Genomic DNA, 20000 nt, shown 5'->3' with positions numbered 1-20000 from the left:
CAACATTTCTAAGGATTTAACATAAAGCTGAAGGTGTCTGTGCATTTACAATGAAATCTGATGCATTGCTTAAACTGTAAATCTGCACAGACACAGCTGGAGAATCTGGAATTGGAATATAACACTACACTGCACTGCAAATATGCTTTACTTACAAGAGTTTTGGTCTTATTTCTAATCCAAATATCTCAAAATAATAAGCATTTATTAGACAAGTAAAACATGTAGTCTTGTTTTAAGAAATAATATGCTAAAATTAAGTGAGTTTTGCATTGAAACAAGCTAAATAACCTGCCAACGGGGTAAATAAAGTAATCTTGTTATTAATTTTGACATGATTATTTCGCCTCCTCATTGGCAGGTTATTTAGCTTGTTTTAAGAAAATCTCACTTAATTTTAGCATATTATTTCTTAAAACAAGACAATATGCTTTACTTCTCTAATAAATGCTTCTTGATTAAAGTATTTTTAGATATTTGGACTAGAATTGAGGCTAAATCTAAGCAAGAGAAGCTTTTTTTTGCAGTGTGAGCTTCAGAAATGCTCATGTTGCTATGTTAAAGCCCGTCTGTGCCTTCAGAATCTGCAATACTGAGCTTCATTTCAATTTCTCTGTCGTATAATAGCGGTTTCAGGGGGTTTTATATTATGTATTTGTATTTTTTATAAGTTTATTTTAATTATTACTTTATTTACTGCACAAAATGCTTTTCTTACTCACGTTTTTGTCTTGTTTCTAGTCCAAATATCCACAAATTCATAAACCAAGACGTCTAAATAAAGAGTTTTCAATAAAACAAGCTAAATAATCTACCAGTAGGTAAAATAATCTCATTTCAAAGCAAAAACTAGAATGTTTTATAATCCTAAAGGCTGATTATTTTGCTTGTTTTAAAGAAAAGCTAGACTAATTTTTACTTATTATTTCTGAAAATAAAACAATTTTTTTTGCTTGTCTAGAAAATTCTTCTTGATTTAATATTTTTTAGATATTTATACTGGAAACAAGACCACAACTTCATGTAAGAAAAGATTGCAGTGTTCATTGTGTGAGACTGAATTTGTTTTGTAAGCTAATGTTGAATTGTATTTATATTTATTTCCAAAACTGATCTAAAACAAAGACAATCTGTAAGTATATCTGGCTTCCATTTATTGTATATAAAAAAACACAAACAATAAAAACATCTCTGATTTTTAATGTCGTTTGGCTCTCAACTTGATCACTTTCTTATTCATTAATTTTTCTTCAGCTTAGTCCTTTAATTATTGGGTCGCCACAGCAGAATGAACCGCTAACTATTCCAGCATATGTTCTTACACAGCGGATGCCCTTCCAGCCACAACCTAGTACTGGGAAACACCAATACACACTCACACACACTCATACACTACGGCCAATTTAGTTCATCAATTCCCCTATAGCGCATGTGTTTGGACTGTGGAGGAAACCCACGGCAACATGGGGAGAACATGCAAACTCCACACAGAAACGCCAACTGACCCAGACTGGACTTGAACCAATGACCTTGCTGTGAGGTAACAGTGCTAACCACTAAGCCACCATGCCTCATAAAATATCCGGTATATAAAATACTATATTTCTGGCTGTACTGAATATGTAAGGGTATTGAATATATAAGATCAAATATAGATAATGAATATTCCTTATACATGCATCACATGTCTTTCACATGTGATATTAACATTTGAAGCTCATGTGATGCACGTGTGGTTTTTCTTTAAGGGGTTAATTTTAGTTCAGTGTATTTGTGATTGTTTTTGACCAAAATAGATTATAAAGATATAATATATTACAAAATATATATAGATATTCTGTTTATTGTATTTCATAATTTGTGTGTGTGTCATGAATAAATTATGGCATCTTATTACATTTCATGGTTTTCATATCAGGAACTAATTAAAAATATATACTTTGAGATACATCTTGATTTGTTCGTATAGCTACTGGTAATGTTATATATTTTTATATATATATATATATATATATATATATATATATATATATATATATATATATATATATATATATATGCTGTCAAAGGATTATTATGTATATATAAATAAAACAGAAAATATAAAAAATACAAAACCAAAACATTTACATATATATTTGTTTTTGAGATATAAATACTTAATTTATTAATATAAACAATCATTTTCCCAAATATATGTGTGTGTATTTACACACTTTTATTTTGGGTACGAATAATGATGATTAATCTTGTGACAGCACTGACGGATGGATGGACGCACGTACGGACGGACGGACGGACGGAGAGTCGCTTGTGGAGACAGATACTCAGTGCCGCTGAGTATCTTAGCACTGCCCTGTGACTGAGGGGACATCTGACCTGACATGAGACCTTAATTAAGTTGAACTTAATTTAAATATTTAAAATATCGCAACGAACCATTTCGGTAGTTTTATTGTCCATATTTCAAGACCTGCCAATTAATATCCTTAACTTATATGGAAGATTTAGAATTTCATCAGGTGTCCTAACTTTTTCACATAATTATTTGCTGTAAGTGGAGTGACCAATGCCATTAAACGAAACAGACTGTATGTATCTACTGTTGAGCCGCTGTTAGTTTGCTTAAATAAAGGTGTGTTTGGTCGTAAATGCAGATCACAGGAGCTGCCTCAGTAATAACACACACACACACGCACACAGTCTCGCACACACTGTCTTAGCAACACTGCTGTTTCAAAAGCAGCAGAGAATCATAATTAATCTGTCACCAAAGCGGAAAGTGCAGGTACGTGGGCTACATTACCAACACTGAAGTCATAATAAATAAGTTGAAAATACTTTAACCTCAGCAGAAGTGATATTTGTTTCTCTGAGGTCATGTTGATGGTCATAGTGCAGTGAATGAATGATAAATAAATAAATAAATAACCGCTCGCTGAGGGCGGTGCAGCGGGACGCACAACGGAGGAAAACGAAACCGCACCGGACGAGTAACGTTAACGTTTGCCTGCAGTTTATTAATATAAGGCATACATTACTCTGTGCTGCAGTTATGAATGTTTACACACAACTCTACGTTCATCTACATCGAGCTGCTCGCGGGTTCTAGGTAAGACATCCACGTTTCTAAAATGGCTGAACAACACAAACAGCTGTAAAAGCGCCCCGTTTCTGTGTTTTCTGTGAGAGGATTTGTGTTGTGCTGGATGCGGTGAACAGAAAAGCGAGATTTGTGAGTGTGAAAAGTGTGTTTGCGTGTGTTGTTTGTGTTTGATGATGGCGTGAAAGTCTTGTTCACGCTGACGGTTCATCATGGCTGCAGCTCGCGCTCGTAACCGCTAGCTGGCGCCGTAGCTTTAGCATCGCGACGTAAACAATATATTTACAGCTAAAAAATAGATGTTTTCCTGAAATATACCGTTTAAAATAAAGATTATATGTGGGTATTTGTGGAAAACTTTATTAACGTGATCACTGATTGTTAAAACGTAGTTATAATATTGATAATTTCATATCAATTTGTAAAGGCATAACTTATAAGATTGTTATGATTGACATTAAAGTGGAAATTATTACAAAATAGGCATAAAACTGTATAATAATGTAAAAAATGTAAAACATGGATTAAACCCGGCGCATGACCTTCTAGCATATGCACTAAAGCCACTAATAAAAGGCTATATTCTCAACAAATGGCAAACAGAATTGGATCAGTGCCCAGAAAATAAACTTTTTAAAATTCAGCCAGAAATAGAAAAAAAAATCTAATTTATTTTTTAAGTCACGACACGATGAGATTGTTTTAGAAGATGCCGCATTGGACACACGAGACTCACACATAAACATTTACTTAAAGGAGAAAAACCACCAGAATGTCTATATTACAGCAGAAACCAAACCGTTAAACATATTCTTGTGGAATGTCCCTTTATTAATGTCATCAGACAATTTTTATCTGGAGAGACTGTAAATGATATATTCTTAAATGTGAATCCATCTAAAATTGTGCAAATTTTTATCAAAAGGAAATCTTAAAAAACTGTTTTAGATTTTTATCTTGTATATTATCATTATTATTAATATTTATGTATTTTACCTTGGACATTATTTATTGCTGTTGATGACTTTTAATTGTTAGAACCTTTTTTTATAATTATAGAAATTGGTATTTATAAAACGTGATAAACTTGATCTTTTTACATAGCCATAAAAGCTTAAATGGCAATAAAATTAAAACTCTCTGTCTCTCTAGCATATGCACTTCCCTGCTGAAAAAGCTACTTAAACCAGCCTAGGCTGGTTGGCTGGTTTGAGGGGTTTTGGCCATTTCCAGGCTTAGCTGGTCATTAGCTGGTCAGGCTGGGAGATGACCAGCTTAATCAGTCTGGCTAGGCTGGGAGCCCAGCCAGCTATATCCAGCTCAAACCAGGCTGGTCAAGCTAGTTTTAGCTAGCCATTTTCCAGCCTGACCAGCTAAGACCAGGCTGGAAATGGCCAAAACCCCTCTAAAACCAGACCTGGTTGACCGGCTAAAACCAGCCAACCAGCTTAGGCAGGTTTAAGTTGTTTTTTTCAACACTTATCATCTAATTTTAAATATAAGTCAACATAATATGCACTCTCTGTCTCTTTTCAATGCTTTTATTTGTTGCAGTCTACTAAACAGGAGAACAAAAGATGATTATTACATTTATCCATTGAACAGGAGCTAAATGAGGATGAAAGAAGGACTTTGAATCAAAGGAGATCAATAATATACTGACACCATGACAAGGCATAGGTAGTTTAGAAGGTGTATGAAGATTTGTCTAATGATTTGTGTAATAAATCATGCATGCAGTGGCTCTTTCCACTCTTTTCCTCCATATGCACCAGGCACTTTCTTACAAACACTCTGTATTTCTAGAAACATTGTGCAATTGTTAGTGTGCTATATATACTAACTTAGGGGCCCTATCATACACCCGGCGCAGTGGGGCGCAAGACGCAGCGCAATAGTCTTTTGGTACATTCAGCTTGGCGCAAGAGAGGTTTTGAGGCGTTCCACTACGCTGTTTAAATAGCAAATCATTAGTGCTGATATGTGCGCCCATAGGCGTTCTGGTCTAAAAAGGAAGGTGTTCTGAGGCGGACCGCTGGCGCGTTGCTATTTTGAGAAACTATAATAGATTTTTCATTAGACCAAAACAAACCCGGTCTAAACTCCAGCGCAAAGTTGCACCTCACTTACACACTGCTTAATACACACAAGAGAGCAATAGACAAATATCTTTACATATGAAAAAGCTTAAATATTAAGGATATATATAGGATATAATAAGAATAGATGTAGGATAAAAATATAAAGGATTAAAATATTACAAAACATATTATTTTCTAGCCTACATAAATATGAAAAATCACTGCTTTCATGTCTTCTTCATCTCGGGAGGCTTTTTCAGTTCATTCATAACAGTTTGCTTTTGTATAATGTTATTATTATTAGCAGTATTATTTATTATATCCATATTTATAATTGTTTTATTAAAAACAAGCTTAGATTTGCCCACTTGTCAGGTTTTAGACCATATGGGGCACAGCATGTGTTTTAGGATATAACTCAGGTTTTTGCGCACTTTGTGTTATTATTATTCATTTATTCGTTTGCTGGAAATTAGAACTGAATTTAGAAATAGTTTTGAAACGAATATTTGCGCTTAACAAACGAAATTAATTATTTATAGACAAATTGATGTCTGTGCGTAAAGGTTTCCCTATCCAAGAGCGAAAGTGAAAGTGATCCATTATCTCTCATTCTCACGCAGTAGATGCTCTGTTTAACAGTTTTCTGTAAAAAAAACTGTGAACTGTTTGCTTGTGAAATGCTCAGTTTTTCCACTTAGACTTACTTTGCGTCCTGTAAATAGTGAATGCGCTCTTGGCGCGACGCAGCTGGCTCTTAAAGGGAATGGGAGATGAGACTCTGATTGGTTTATTCTCAAAACACATCTATAACTCATTAAGAAAATAAACTCAAGGCTTTTAGACCATGCACCACGGCGCAAAGCAGATTTTCCCGTCCTTAAATTAGCAAAAACGCGTCCTGACATGCCCTGAAAGCGTTTGCGCCCTGCACTTTGCGCTCTGCGCATGGACCGTCAAAATAGAGCCCTTAGACTTAAGACTTGTCATGACATCTATACATTGACTTGAAGTGCTTCTTTTGTTCTCATTTGTCAGAGGAGAACTATTAAATTATGCAACGTTTTAAAACAGTAAGGATGTAAATATTCACTAAAATTAAGGTACCGTGCCGATTTGATTAACCAGTTTGATATTTGATAAATGAATAACAAAAGATTTTAAAAGGTGTCCAAGCTTCATGAAGCAGTGTTTTGAAAGCAGTCATCACTAAATAAGGGTAACCATTCAACCCTATTTTAGAATGCGTACGTGCACACTTTTCTGTGATTGATTTACTCCTTCCAATTAATTTGTCTATGGGGAAATGACTAGGAATATTAAACAGGAGTAAACAGTCAATCTACTTTCTCCACAAACCATTGTGTTCATGACGATGCATAAAAATAATATGTGAAAAAAATACAAGTTTGCAGTATAATAAGCTCTTTATATGGCTAAAAATCAATGGAAGTGAATGAGACGTCATAGTTCCAATGGCTGCTTCAGCTCATACATAAATAACACGATCAATACTTTTCTCTGTCTACCAGAAACTCTCATGATGGCACAAGGGTCTTCTTCAGAGGGCGCTTTGGAGTCGGAGCTGACCTGTCCCGTCTGTCTCCATCTGTTCCTCGACCCCGTCACGCTTCCCTGCGCTCACAGCTTCTGTCTAAACTGCCTGGAAACACCAGAAAAGACCTCTGGATCCGATCAAGAGCTCTGCTGTCCAGTGTGTGGGCAGGAACACCTCAGCCCAGAGTCTTTACCCAGAAACATCAAGCTGAAACACATCGTGGAGAGCTACAAAGCAAACAGCGCCAATGGGGAACTTCAGTCCAGCGTAGAAGAGAAAACCATCAACAATGAAGAGAAAATACTTACAGACTGTGAACAAAATGAAACAATACTAGATGAACGCAGCTCCAGAATGAATCCTGTCATAGCTAGCCTTCAAGAAAAGCTCTGTCTGGTTGATAATCTGATGAATCGGGAAAAGGCCAGAGAGGCTGTGGTGAAGGCGATGCATGCAGATCTGAGGAAAGACGTTAGGAGCGTGATGGATGAGATGGAGGAGCTGGTGAAGATGTACAGAAACACGGGAGTGAAGCTCATAGAGGCCGAACTGGAGCTCAGAGAAGAGGCTGCTGGGAAACGAGTACAGACGTTGTCGGATCTCCAGAGTCAGCTGAGAGCGGCTGAAGGTCAGATCAACACATTAATGGATGAGACTGACGAGTCGTGTTTTAGCGATCGAGTCCAAGATGTTGAGAATCAAATCTCCTGTCCGATGTTGGGTAAGTTACTTCACATTGTAGTTGATTTCTTAGTACGTCATTACAATAGTATTATAATTAGGCTTCTGCTAGGTGTAACACGGGGAGTGACAGAGACAACTGAGGATCCGCTTGAAGGTTTGTTGGGGTAGTCAGGCAAGCAATGGTGAACACGGATGCAAACAGATGTTTGAAGTAGAGGTGTGAACCTATACTGGTCTCACGATTCGGTTCGGTCACGATTATCATGCCTTCGGTTCAATTCAATATTTCGGTGCATCACGGTGCATTGACAATGCTTTCCATATACAGTGTTATATTTTAGAGGAGAGGCTATAACAAGCTGTCTGTATAAACACACAGACACACAGCACCACAATGTCTCTCATTCAAACACAAACATAGACAGCACCAAAGAAACAAACACACACACACACACACTTGAGCCCTTGCAACAGGGAGAGCTTGCGAAGAGCGGAGCAGAAAAACGAAAAAAAAAAAACGAAAAAAATAAGCACTTTTCCGACGGTCCCTTGCTGAGAGCTCCTCTCATCGCGAGCTATCCCGGCTAAATACATATTGCGAGGGCTTAAACGGAGCAGTGCTCGTAGTGTGGAGCGAAAAGAAAGAAAGACAGCTGTGAAACATAACCAACTTTGCCTTTTTGTAGGAAACACACTTTAGATCTTTTTAGGGTAAGAGGTTTTTGAGTTATTGCCGTCTGTAACTGAATGTGTGTCAAGAATATCGAAAACAAAACCAACTGAACCGCGCTCATTTCTGGCGCCCTCCTGGATATACAGCGCCCTTTGCATTTGCCTATGGTGCCTATGCCACAGACCGGCCCTGAGTTGACTGAGTGTTGTAAATACTCGCGCTCACCTCCCTCGCGACAGAGAGCATAGGAGATAAATGACATCAGTACATAATAACTGGTTATGATTATTACTGAACCGATACCGAATTGTCCGCGTCTGCATCGCGATGCACTGAAGAAACAATTCATTTTGACACCCCTAATATATATATATATATATATATATATATATATATATATATATATATATATATATATATATATATATATATATATATATATGCTGAAAATGATTAGATTTTTTTTAAATACCAGAACCAGAATGTTGGACTCTAAGGGCTTTATTTTAAAGATGTAGGCGCAAAGTCTAAAGAAACAATTAATTTTGACACCCCTAGTATGAAGGCAAATCCAGAATCGTAGTCACTAAAACAGACGAGAGGTCGGAAGGCAGGCGGCAGACAGGGGTAACTTGGAACAAGGCTAAGGTAAACACACGGAAGAACAAGATTAAGGAAATACGTTGAACTGTCACTAACAGTAAACTTGGCGATGGGAATGAGTGTGTGTGTGTGTGTGCTGCTTAAGTAGTGTGTGTAATCAGTCTTTGACAGTCCTCAGGTGGTGCTAGTGTAATCAGTCAGAATGAGGAAGCATGTGTGTGTGTGTGCGAGCGAGCGAAGGCATGTATGAAAATGTAGTCCATGAATGGCGGATTTGTAGTCCATAAGTTATTGTGAGTGAGATTCAGCGATCTATGTAGTTATGATTGCTGGTGATCGTAACACTAGGCCTGCGTGATATTGAAAACATGTAACATTGCGATATTTAGGCTTTTTTGCAATACAAAATTGAATACCATTTTACCTAATTATTTTAATATTTCTATTTAGAAAGATTTAATCATTTTAGATTGGTTGGGATGATCCTCTATTGCAGTGCATCTGCATAAAATACAAATAATAATCAATCTATAACCATGGATGAATTCAATAAACCCTGTTATATGTGTTTCAGAGGAGTCTAACAGTATTTAAGTACATTCATTTATTTTTCTTCGGCTTAGTCCTTTTATTCATCAGGGGTCTCCACAGCTGAATGAACCGCCAATTTATCCATCATATGTTTTACACAGTGGATGCCCTTCCACCTGAAACATTCATACACACTCATTCACACACACACACTCATACACTACAGCCAATTTAGCTCATCAATTCCCCTATAGCGCATGTGTTTGGACTGTGGCGGAAACCGACGCCAACACAGTGAGAACATGCAAACTCCACACAGAAATGCCCACTGGATCAGCTGGGACTCAAACCAGCGACCTTCTTGCTGTGAGGCCACAGTGCTAACCACTGAGCCACTGTGTCGCCCGTATTTGGGTACAGTAATCAATTGTAAAATAGTACTGCGTAGTCTTCATTGAGTATAAAAAATTAAATAAATTATTAAATAAAATGTCTTCCTGATTACATGATTACAAATGTATTTCAATTATTTTTCTAATTGCTTCTTCTAAAAAGTAACTTAGTCACTCAATAAGTAGTTTATTTACTTGACTAAATACTAATCCGCATACAGTGTTCAGCATAAATGAGCACACCCCATTTTGAAAATTAATATTTGTATCAAATTTTCAGTGAATATGGGTAATATATATATATATATATATATATATATATATATATATATATATATATATATATATATATATATATATATATATATTAGGCCCCTTCAATTTTTTTTCTTATTTTTTAAACATTTTCCAAATGATGTTTAACAGAGTAAGGACATTTTTACAGTATAAGACAGTACAGAAATTCTTATTTGTTTTATTTAGGCTAGAATAAAAGCAGTTTTGAATTTTTTATTAACCATTTTAGGGACAAAATTACTAGCTCCTTTAAGCTATATTTTTTCTCGATAGTCTACAGAACAAACCACTGGTATACAATAAATTGCCTAATTCCTCTAACCTGCCTAGTTACCCTAATTAACCTAGTTAAGCCTTTAAATGTCACTTTAAGCTGTATAGAAGTGTCTTGAAAAATATCTACTCTAATATTATTTACAGTCATCATGGTAAGGATAAAATAAATCAGTTATTAGAAATGAGTTATTAAAACTATTAGATTTAGAAATGTGCTGAAAAAATCTTCTTTCCATTAAAAAGAAATTGGGGAAAAAATAAACAAGCGGTCAAATAATTTATGGGGGGCTAATAATTTTGACTTCAACGGTATATTGGTGCATTTGAATTAAACGGATATATTTATTAAAATAACATTTTAGTCACCAAACATCTTTAAAAATGGAAAGGTAATACATTTAAGTTCATGCAAAATATTGCAAACAAAATTGCAAACTACAGAATTTCAGCAAAACTATATATTTTTGTTTCTCTTGGTTTTTGCTATGTAAGATCATTTTATTCAATATTTTCCCCTAACATATACATTTGGGCTACTGATTTTTAAACCATTATGACAGATTTGTGAGGGGTGTACACATATATGCTGAGCACTGTACATCTCTAAGCATCAATAAATAGAAATAAACAGGACAAACAGAACCTTTTATTAACCCTTATAATATAAACAATATTCAATTCACCTTTCAGTTCAGTTTAGTTCAGGATACTGATTTAGATTAGGATACTGCCGGGTCCAGGATTATGGAAACCTTGGGATCATCTCGTCGCTGGTCTTGGATCAAATCAGTGGTGCTGCGTGGTCTGAGGGCCTCAGGATGAGTATCGTGAGGTGGAAATAGAGAATAAAGAGAATAACTTGCATAGCTGCTGTTCTTAGTGTATATAAACGATGCAGAAACCCTCGAGGAGCACATTCATGTATCACACAGCTAAGTGATGCCCTGAGTGTATGCTTTACTAAACAGATAGGTCTTTAATCTAGTTTTGAACTGCGAGAACTGAGAGTGTCTGAGCCTCGGACATTATCAGGAAGGTTATTCCAGAATTTAGGAGCCATAAATGAGAAGGCTCGACCTCCTTTAGTGGACTTTGCTCTATTCTAGGTACTACCAGAAGCCCTGAGTTTTGAGATCTTAAAGAGCGAGCTGGATTGTAGTAAGACAGAAGGTTGGTTAGATAAACAGGAGCTAGATTATTTAGAGCTTTATAGGCAAGAAGCAATATTTTAAATTCAATATGAATTATAGTCTGTTGAACATCATTTGTTCCCAGAGATGGGTTGTGGCTGGAAGGGCTTCCGCTGCGTAAAAACTTGCTGGATAAGTTGGCGGTTCATTCCGCTGTGGCGACCCCAGATTAATAAAGAGACTAAGCCGACAAGAAAATGAACGAATGAATGAATGAATATCATTTGGGAAATATTTAAAAAAAGAACAAAAAAAAAAATCAAAGGGTGGCAAATAATTCTAACTTCAACTGTAAGTAACTGATTAAATTACCCAAACATGAAAAAGAGTCCCTTACTTTACTTTTTCAGCCGAAAAGCAATGTAATTACACTAGCTAGTTACTTTAATACTAATCATCCCCAACCCTGCTCCTGTCTCTCCATAGAGTCTCTGCGGGACGTCCCGGATGATCTGCAATTGTCCAGCAGCTTGAAAAAAGTCCGCGAGAAAATCGAGCACCAGAATACTCAACTGCGCCTGGGACTCGGATCCGCTCAGCGAGCTCTGCGCGTCGTTCTCAATCCATCTGAAGTGACGTTTGATCCTGAGACCGTCCACCCAAACCTGCTGTTGTCTGAAGATCTCAAAACGGTGTCCTTCAGTGTGACCAAACAACCCTATCCAGCCAGTTCCCAGAGGTTCACCAGCTTCTTCCAGGTAGGCTTATAATTACGGCGTACGTTTTCGTATATTGCGATATAAATACTGTATAATTTCCCAAGATGACTGTAGGGCGACATGGTTGAGTTAGCATTGTGTATGAGATGTGCTATGTAAATAACCTTGCCTTATTGTATTATTGAATGTAACATCGCTGAATTTCAGGCTTTGAGCACTCAGAGTTTCACCCGAGGAGAGCATCTGTGGAGCTTTCAGGCTGAAGGTTGTCCGTGGGTTTTGTCCGTGTGTTACGGTGACCTTCCCCGCTCCGGCTCTGGCAGCGGCCTGGAGTCCAGCGCCGGATCCTGGTGCCTGATGTACTGTGATAACCTGCTGAGGGCGTATGAAAAGGGCAAAGACACGCCGCTCAGACGCACACCATCTCTGAAGAGGATGGAGATACGCCTCAGCTTCACTGCAGGCACTTTAGCGTTTTACAGCATTAGTGATGTGAGTGGGGATAAAACGCTCCTGCACACTTTTAAAGTCAGCTTCACACACCCTGTGTATCTGGCGGTGAGGATGATGTCAGGTCAACCCAAAGCACGCATAACTCTCTACTAGTAAAGTCTGATCCTCTGCATCTCATAGTGGACTTCAGTTATGGTTGATGACTTATGTGATGACAGACTCTGCAAATGCATCACAGCTGATTGGATTATTTTTGATGCAGGTTTTCATTGCAGCACAATTCTGAGAGAAAAAAGAAGCCAGAATTGAGTTTATTATGCAATTGAAAACTTGGTCGCCCCCCCCCGAGAATTAGACTTGGTCTCATCCAAATGTTTAACTGCGTCTCAGTCCAGAATTGCAAGTTCTTAATTGCAATTTTGACTTTTATAATGCAATTATTAATTATAAAGTCAGAATTGTGACATATAAAATATGCAAATTTAAGAATTAAGGCCTTCTCCCCCTCAGCATTAGACTTGGTTCCATCCAAAATCTTTACTGCATCTCATAATGGACTTTAGTTATGACATATTTACTTTCTAACTCTGCAAATGCAGCACAGTAGATTAGATTACTGTAATTTTTTTTCAACTTCAATTTATTCTCAATTGGCTTATGAGACATAAACTCAGAACTGTGAGCTGCAAGAGTGCAAATATAAGAAATAAGACCACCCCTATGAATTAGACTTAGTTTCATCCAAGTTGGCATTGCAACACAAATCCAAATCAAAGCCGGAATTGCAAGTTCTTAATTTCAATTTTGACTTTATAATGAAATTATGAGTTATAAAGTCAGAATTGTGAGATGTAAAATGTGCAAATTTAAGAAATAAGAATTTCCTCCCCCTCAGAATTAGACTTGGTTTCCTCCAAACTCTTTACTGCATCTCATAATAGACTTTAGTTATGGTTGATGACATATTTAATTTACAGACTCTGCTAATGCATCTCAGCAGATTAGTTTATTGTTGATGCAAGTTTTTATTGCATCACAATTCTGAGAGAAAAAGCCAAAATTGCAAGTTCTTAATTGCAATTATGACCTTATAATGCAATTATTAGTTATAAAGTCAGAATTGTGACATATAAAATATGCAAATTTAAGAATTAAGGCCTTCTCCCCCTCAGGATTAGACTTGGTTTCGTCCAAATGCTTTACTGCATCTCATAATGGACTTTAGTTGTGACATATTTAACTAACAAACTCTACAAGTGCATCACAGCAGATTAGATTATTGTAAATTTTATTCAACTTTAAAATCTTCTCAATTGGCAAATGAGACATAAGAAATAATCCCCCCCCCCCCCCCCCCCCAGAAATTAGACTTAGTTTCATCCAAACTCCATAATGTTCATCCAAAATGTTAGTTATAGATTTTTTTTAAGTTGGCATTGCATCACAATTCCAAATAAAAGCCAGAATTGCAAGTTTAAAATTACAATTTTGACTTTATAATACAATTATGAGTTATAGAGTGAGAATTGTAAGAAAAAAAATATGCACATTTAAGAAATAAGACTTTTCTTCCCTCAGAATTAGACTTGGTTTCATCCAAACGCTTTACTGCATCTAATAACAGACTTTAGTTATGGTTGATGACATTTAATTTACAGACTCTGCTAATGCATCAGATTATGATTAGATTATTATTGATGCATGTTTTCACTGCATCACAATTCTAAGTGAAGACAAAGCCAGTATTGCAAGTTCTTAATTTCAATTCTTACTTTATGATGAAATTATGAGTTATAAAGTCAGAATTGTGACATATAAAAAATGCAAATTTAAGAAAAAAGACCCCCCCCCTCAGAATTTGACTTGGTTTCATCCAAATGCTTTACTGCATCTTATAATAGACTCAACGATTGATGACATATTTAATTTACAAACTCAGCAAATGCATCACAGCAGATTAGATTATTTTTGATGTTTTTGAGAAAAGGAAGTGAGAATTTTAACTTTATAATGAATTTTAAAACTTGCATATAAATGTGCAAAATAAGACTTTCCCCCTTCCAGAATTAGACTTGGTTTCATCCAAACACTTTAGTTATGGTTGATGACATATTTAATTTACAAACTCTGCAAATGTATCACAAAAGATTAGATTATTGTTCATGTTTTTGTATTGTGTCACAATTCTGAGAAGGAAAAAAATGCAATTGCAGTTTTAACTTTAGTATGAGATTATCAGTCAGAATTTTTAAATAAGATATGTGCATCTAAATAAATAAGACATTTTCCCCTCAGAATTAGATTTCATTACATTGAATTGGCAGTGCACTACATGTCTGAGGAAAGAAGTCAGAATTGCATCTGCCATTTCTCAATAGATTTTATCTTGCAATTACAAGTATAGCAAAGACAAGTTACTGAGAACCACATTATGCAACCAATTACTGCAATGATTTGGCCTTATTCATCCACGCTTATCTTTTGTGATGCAGAATAATCGCTTTTTATGCACTGAATGCATGTGGGTAAACTCACATTGCCACATTAATTTTTCTTGTTATATTTAATTTGATTAAAATAAAAGAGCATTTGTGTCATTTAAAACATTTACAATGTTATTGTTGTGCTGTGTTTTTTACGTGTTTATTAATACTTGTTTTTGACTACATTTTAATAAACAATTACATCTACCTTTCTTTGTAATTTGCGTGTATGTCGTCTTTTATTTTGAAGTGGGTGTTACGACTTTAATTTTGAAGGGTCGCCAAAATGAGGATCATCTGTGTTGGTTTTGTGTAAATAAATTTCGAAACTGCATCTATACGTTGAAATTTGATTAAAGGAAATATAGCATACCAAGTGCCAGTCAATATCAACACGTGACACGAATCATAAACATAATAAGATTATTAAACTGGAATTTTGATGATATTTTAAAGGGATAGATCACCCTAATTAAAATTCTGTCATCATTTACTCACCCTCCACTTGTTCCAAACCTAAGATAACGTTACTGTCTTCTGTTTAACACACAAGAAGAAGATATTTTGAAGAAAGCTGAAAACCATTGACTTTCATAGTATTTGTTATCGCTACTATGGGTGTTAATGTCTTGTTTAGCTTTCTAACTTGTCTTCTTTAGTGTTCAACAGAATTGAAAACAAATTGAAACCACTTGAAGGTAAGTAAATAGTTCATTTCATCATAATATGTTCATTTTGGCGTGAACTATCCCTTCAACAAATATGTGTTGAACTTTTATTTTGAAGTGTCTCCTAGAGGGCGGCCATCTTTGATACGAGAACGCCTTCACGCTGACTTTTATCTGACAAGCGCATCGCGACTGACGCATCAGTTTCTTTCCGCCTGTAAACACCGAGTCAGAGACACAAACATAAAGTTAATATGCCTCAACCAATGCCTTATGATCGCATTAACACTAAAGCACTTCAGAATCTGATCTGAGACCACCAGCGCTCAAAGGTGAGTGTGTTTTTGTGAGGTTGAGCAGCTGATTTATCCGTGCAGCGTTTGTGAATTGTGTCATATGATACATATCCTAATGTAAACACATCACTTCAGTGTGACACACAGACGAGTTTTGTTCTTAAATGCTTTATATTTGTGTCTGAATGCGTGTGTCTGTGTGTGTGTGTGTGTGTGTGTGTGTGTTGTTTTTAATCGCTCAGACTGTTATGTAACGATATATAAGCCTAAATAAACACACATTCCAGGGGAGTAACTTTCGCAGACCCTAAACAGCCTGTTTGCTAATGAAATATATAATTAAAAACATTATTTCGCCTGTAAATTAATTTATGATTAATTCAAGAAGCGATAAATGTTATTCACACAGTAATTAGATGTGAGTCATTGCTAATTTTGTGTTATTTATGCACTATTGTTGATTTTTATTAACATTTATCTGTTATTAGTGTAACATTTGAGTGTCTTTGTTCAGTTTTGTTTATTTATCTTTTATATTTGACATTTTACTATTATAATAATTGTGTTTTTCCAACTAAAATAACGTTATAGGTAATTTATAGCTAACACAGTGTTTTTAAACTATACTATAGTAAAGCAGTTGAATTGATCAGTTGTGGTAATACTATTACTATGGTATACTATTGCTAACGAAATTTAGCAATTAAAATATATTATTTCGCCTGTAAATGACTATATAATTAATTCCACAGGGGATATGTTATATATATATATATATATATATATATATATATATATATATATATATATAGTAATTTGCTGTAATTTTATTGCTAATTTCTTGTTATTTATGCACTATTGTTGATTTTATTACTATTTATAGATTATTAATATAAGCTTGAAGTGTCTTTGTTCAGCTCTGTTCATTTATCTTTGAGTTTTTACATTTTACTATTATAATTATTATTTTTTCCCAAATAAACTGATGCTATAATGATTTATAGCTGACACCACATTGTTTTTAAACCATACTATAGTAAAGCACTTGAAATAACCTGTTGTGGTTCTACTGTTCCTATGGTATATTATACATTTAAAAATAATTTCACCTGTAAATCAATTTATGATTAATTCCAGAGGCGATACATGTTATTCACACAGATATAACATGTGATTTATTGATAATTTGTTGTTATTTGTGTACAATTGTTGATTTTATGAACATTTATCTGTTATTAATATAACATTTGAGTGTTTTTTTTTAGTTCTGTTCATTTATCTTAGATTCGTCCCATTTAATAATAATAATAATTATTGTGTTTTCCCACATAAACTGATGCTATAGTGATGTATAGCTGACACTACAGTGTTTTTAAACCATACTATAGTAAAGCACTTGACTCAATCTGTTGTGGTAATACTATTCCCATGGTATACTATTGCTATTGAAATTTATCATTTAAAATATATATTTTTATGCCTGTAAATGACTATATGATTAATTCAAGTGCCTATACATTTTATTCCCACAATAATTACATGTGATTTATTGATAACATGTTGTTATTTGTGCACTATTGTTGGTTTTATTACCATTTATTAATTATTAATATAAACTTGTAGGGCCCTATCATACACCCGGTGCAGTGTGGCGCAAGGCGTGATGCAATACTTGTTTGCTAGTTTCAGCTTGAGTCGTTTTGAGGCGTTGCACTACGCTGTTTAAATAGCAAATGCATTATCGCTCATATGTGCGCCCATAGGTGTTCTGCTCTAAAAAGGAAGGTGTTCTGAGGCGGACCGCTGGCGCGTTGCTATTTTGAGAAACTATAATAGATTTTTCATTAGACCAAAACAAACCCGGTCTAAACTCCAGCGCAGAGTTGCACCTCACTTACACACTGCTTAATACACACAAGAGAGAAATAGGCAAATATCTTTACATGAAAAAATGTAAATATTAAGGAAATATATAGGATATAATAAGCATAGATATAGGATATAAATATAAAGGATTAAAATATTACAAAACATATTATTTTCTAGCCTACATAAATATGAAAAATCACTGCTTTTATGTCTTCTTCATCTCGGGAGGCTTTTTCAGTTCATTCATAACAATTAGCTTTTGTATAATGTTATTATTATTAGCAGTATTATTTATTATATCCATATTTATATTAGTTTTATTAAAAACAAGCTTAGATTTGCCCACTTGTCAGGTATTAGACCATATGGGGCACAGCATGTGTTTTAGGATATAACACACTTCGTTATTATTGTTCATTTTTTCGTTTGCTGGAATTTAGAAATAGTTTTGAAACAAATATTTGCGCTTAACAAACGCAATTAATTATTTATAGACTAATTGATGTCTGTGCTTAAAGGTTTCCCTATCCTAGAGCGAAAGTGAAAGTGATCCATTATCTCTCATTCTCACGCAGTAGATGCTCTGTTTAACTGTTTTCTGTTTAAAAACTGTTAACTGTTTTCTGTTTGCTTGTGAAATGCTCATTTTTTTCCACTTAGACTTACTTTGCGTCCTGTAAATAGTGAATGCGCTCTTGGCGCGACGCAGCTGACTCTTAAAGGGAATGGAAGATGAGACTCTAATTGGTTTATTCTCAAAACACACCTATAACTCATTAAGAAAATAAACTCAACCCTTTTAGCCCATGCACCACGTCCGTCCGTAAATTAGCAAAAATGCGTTCTGACACGTCCTAAAAGCGTTTGTGACCTGCGTTTTGCACTCTGTGCATGGACCGTCAAAATAGAGCCCGTAGTGTCTTTGTTCCTTTCATTTACCTTCGAATTTAATATTTTACTATTATAATTATTGTGTTTTCCTACATAAAATTATGCTATAGTGATGTATAGCTGACACTACAGTGTTTTTAAACTATACTATAGTAAAGCACTTGACTCAATCTGTTGTGTTAATGCTGTAGTATTCCTATGGTATTATAAAATATGATTTTAATGCAACTATTATAGAAATATAAATAAGAGACCCAATACTGTAGTTTTCTACAAATATAGTGTATATTTTACTACAACACACTACAGTTCACTGCAGTAAAAACTGCTACAGTATACCAACATTATATCGTCAGTTAATGCTACATTATGATTGAACCTTAATTAACAAAGTGTTATATTGTAATTCATAAACAGTATAATGCACGTTATGCTTCAAAACACTTTAATATTTACTCTAAACTATTATAGTAGTATTTTTTTTTCACGTGGGCTTGTGTTATATGAATGAATGCATTTGTAAACAAACTGAAGTATTTGTGTGTCTTTTTAAAATAGGTTTAGTCCAGAATGCTGGAGACGGTGACCGATGTGGCAAGTTTTGTTCATTATGGCAACACCAGTGTTTTCCCCACCGCAGACAACAGTTCTGAGATCATTCCAGATGGAGAAAGCAACATCTCTAAACCACACCGCTGTCTGCAGGTCCTGTACGACGACATCGGGACGTCCAGGTACACACCAAAAAAGTCTGAATTATTAGCCACACGCTGATATGCATTGTGATTATGCGTTAAAGTGAGTGTAGGAGTTTTTCTTGTGTGGATATGATCTTGTCTAGTATTTCACGGTAGACTCTTGTGTGAAGCTTATGAGGGAGGCTGGAGCTTCACAGCTGGAGCTTTCATTTCTGCTTTCATTTTTGGGCTGATAATGACTCTAAAATAAGGGACTGTCATATGTAATGTATGAAAAATAAGCTGTGTGTGTGTGTGTGTGTGTGTGTGTGTGTGTGTGTGTGTGTGTGTGTGTGTGTGTGTGTGTGTGTGTGTGTGTGTGTGTGTGTGTGTGTGTGTGTGAGCTCAGCGCTGGTCTTATTGTCTTCAAGAGGACATCCTGAGTTCTTCACATACACACACACACACACACACACACACACTCCTGCTGTTCACTGCTTCTCTCAGACAGTTTCCTCTGCTTGTGTTTACAAACTCTGATCAGCAGAAAGTATAACAGCTCTCATGTCTATTGAGGAGGAACTTTAAATGCCACATTTTCTTTAGAAGAAACACT

The 20000-nt window shown here is 35.4% G+C and overlaps 3 protein-coding genes across 15 annotated transcripts in view; all 3 read left to right on the top strand.

The window, feature by feature from the left end:
* zgc:123305 overlaps window positions 1-1202 on the top strand; it is a 24879-nt gene extending 23677 nt beyond the window's left edge. For 2 of the 4 annotated variants that reach the window (XR_012407429.1, XR_012407428.1), the window contains exons 20-21: window positions 1-264; window positions 362-1202. The exon at window positions 1-264 is cut by the window's left edge and continues 187 nt beyond it. The gene's annotated coding sequence lies outside the window, so the exon portion shown is untranslated. The other 2 variants (NM_001423775.1, XM_068221785.2) reach the window with 1 other exon arrangement.
* Window positions 1203-2704: 1502 nt separating this feature from the next.
* On the top strand, window positions 2705-15104 carry trim107 (tripartite motif containing 107). Of its 3 annotated transcripts, none has more exons than XM_017356544.4 (4): window positions 2705-2788; window positions 6717-7463; window positions 11815-12086; window positions 12255-15104. In XM_017356544.4, exons 2-4 carry the CDS (start codon window positions 6725-6727, stop codon window positions 12651-12653), a joined length of 1410 nt encoding a protein of 469 aa, XP_017212033.1. In that variant the 5' UTR covers window positions 2705-2788; window positions 6717-6724; the 3' UTR covers window positions 12654-15104. The 3 variants fall into 3 exon arrangements, with proteins under 3 accessions (XP_017212033.1, XP_002662297.1, XP_073809598.1); XM_002662251.8 differs by having other exon boundaries at window positions 2705-3112; XM_073953497.1 differs by lacking the exon at window positions 2705-2788 and adding an exon at window positions 3109-3235.
* A 712-nt stretch (window positions 15105-15816) lies between these two features.
* The window catches only part of tpra1 (transmembrane protein, adipocyte asscociated 1), a 23699-nt gene continuing 19515 nt past the window's right edge, over window positions 15817-20000 (top strand). For 7 of the 8 annotated variants that reach the window (XM_073953243.1, XM_073953242.1, XM_073953241.1 and 4 more), the window contains exons 1-2: window positions 15817-15983; window positions 19266-19441. In XM_073953243.1, coding sequence (XP_073809344.1) covers window positions 19278-19441 — 164 coding nt within the window. In that variant the 5' untranslated portion in view covers window positions 15817-15983; window positions 19266-19277. 8 annotated transcript variants of the gene reach the window in all.

This window comes from Danio rerio, chromosome 6 (genome assembly GCF_049306965.1).
Source record: "Danio rerio strain Tuebingen ecotype United States chromosome 6, GRCz12tu, whole genome shotgun sequence".
NCBI classification, from domain to species: Eukaryota; Metazoa; Chordata; class Actinopteri; order Cypriniformes; family Danionidae; genus Danio; species Danio rerio.
Note: the sequence above shows the minus strand (reverse complement) of the source record. Positions and strands in the feature narration are given on the sequence as shown.

Excerpts from the sequence above, each read along its gene's own strand:
- trim107 (XM_017356544.4), top strand. The coding sequence starts at position 6,725 with ATGATGGCACAAGGGTCTTCTTCAGAGGGCGCTTTGGAGTCGGAGCTG. Across the intron at positions 7,464-11,814 it reads AATCTCCTGTCCGATGTTGG|AGTCTCTGCGGGACGTCCCG; the intron begins GTAAGTTACTTC and ends GTCTCTCCATAG. Across the intron at positions 12,087-12,254 it reads GGTTCACCAGCTTCTTCCAG|GCTTTGAGCACTCAGAGTTT; the intron begins GTAGGCTTATAA and ends GCTGAATTTCAG.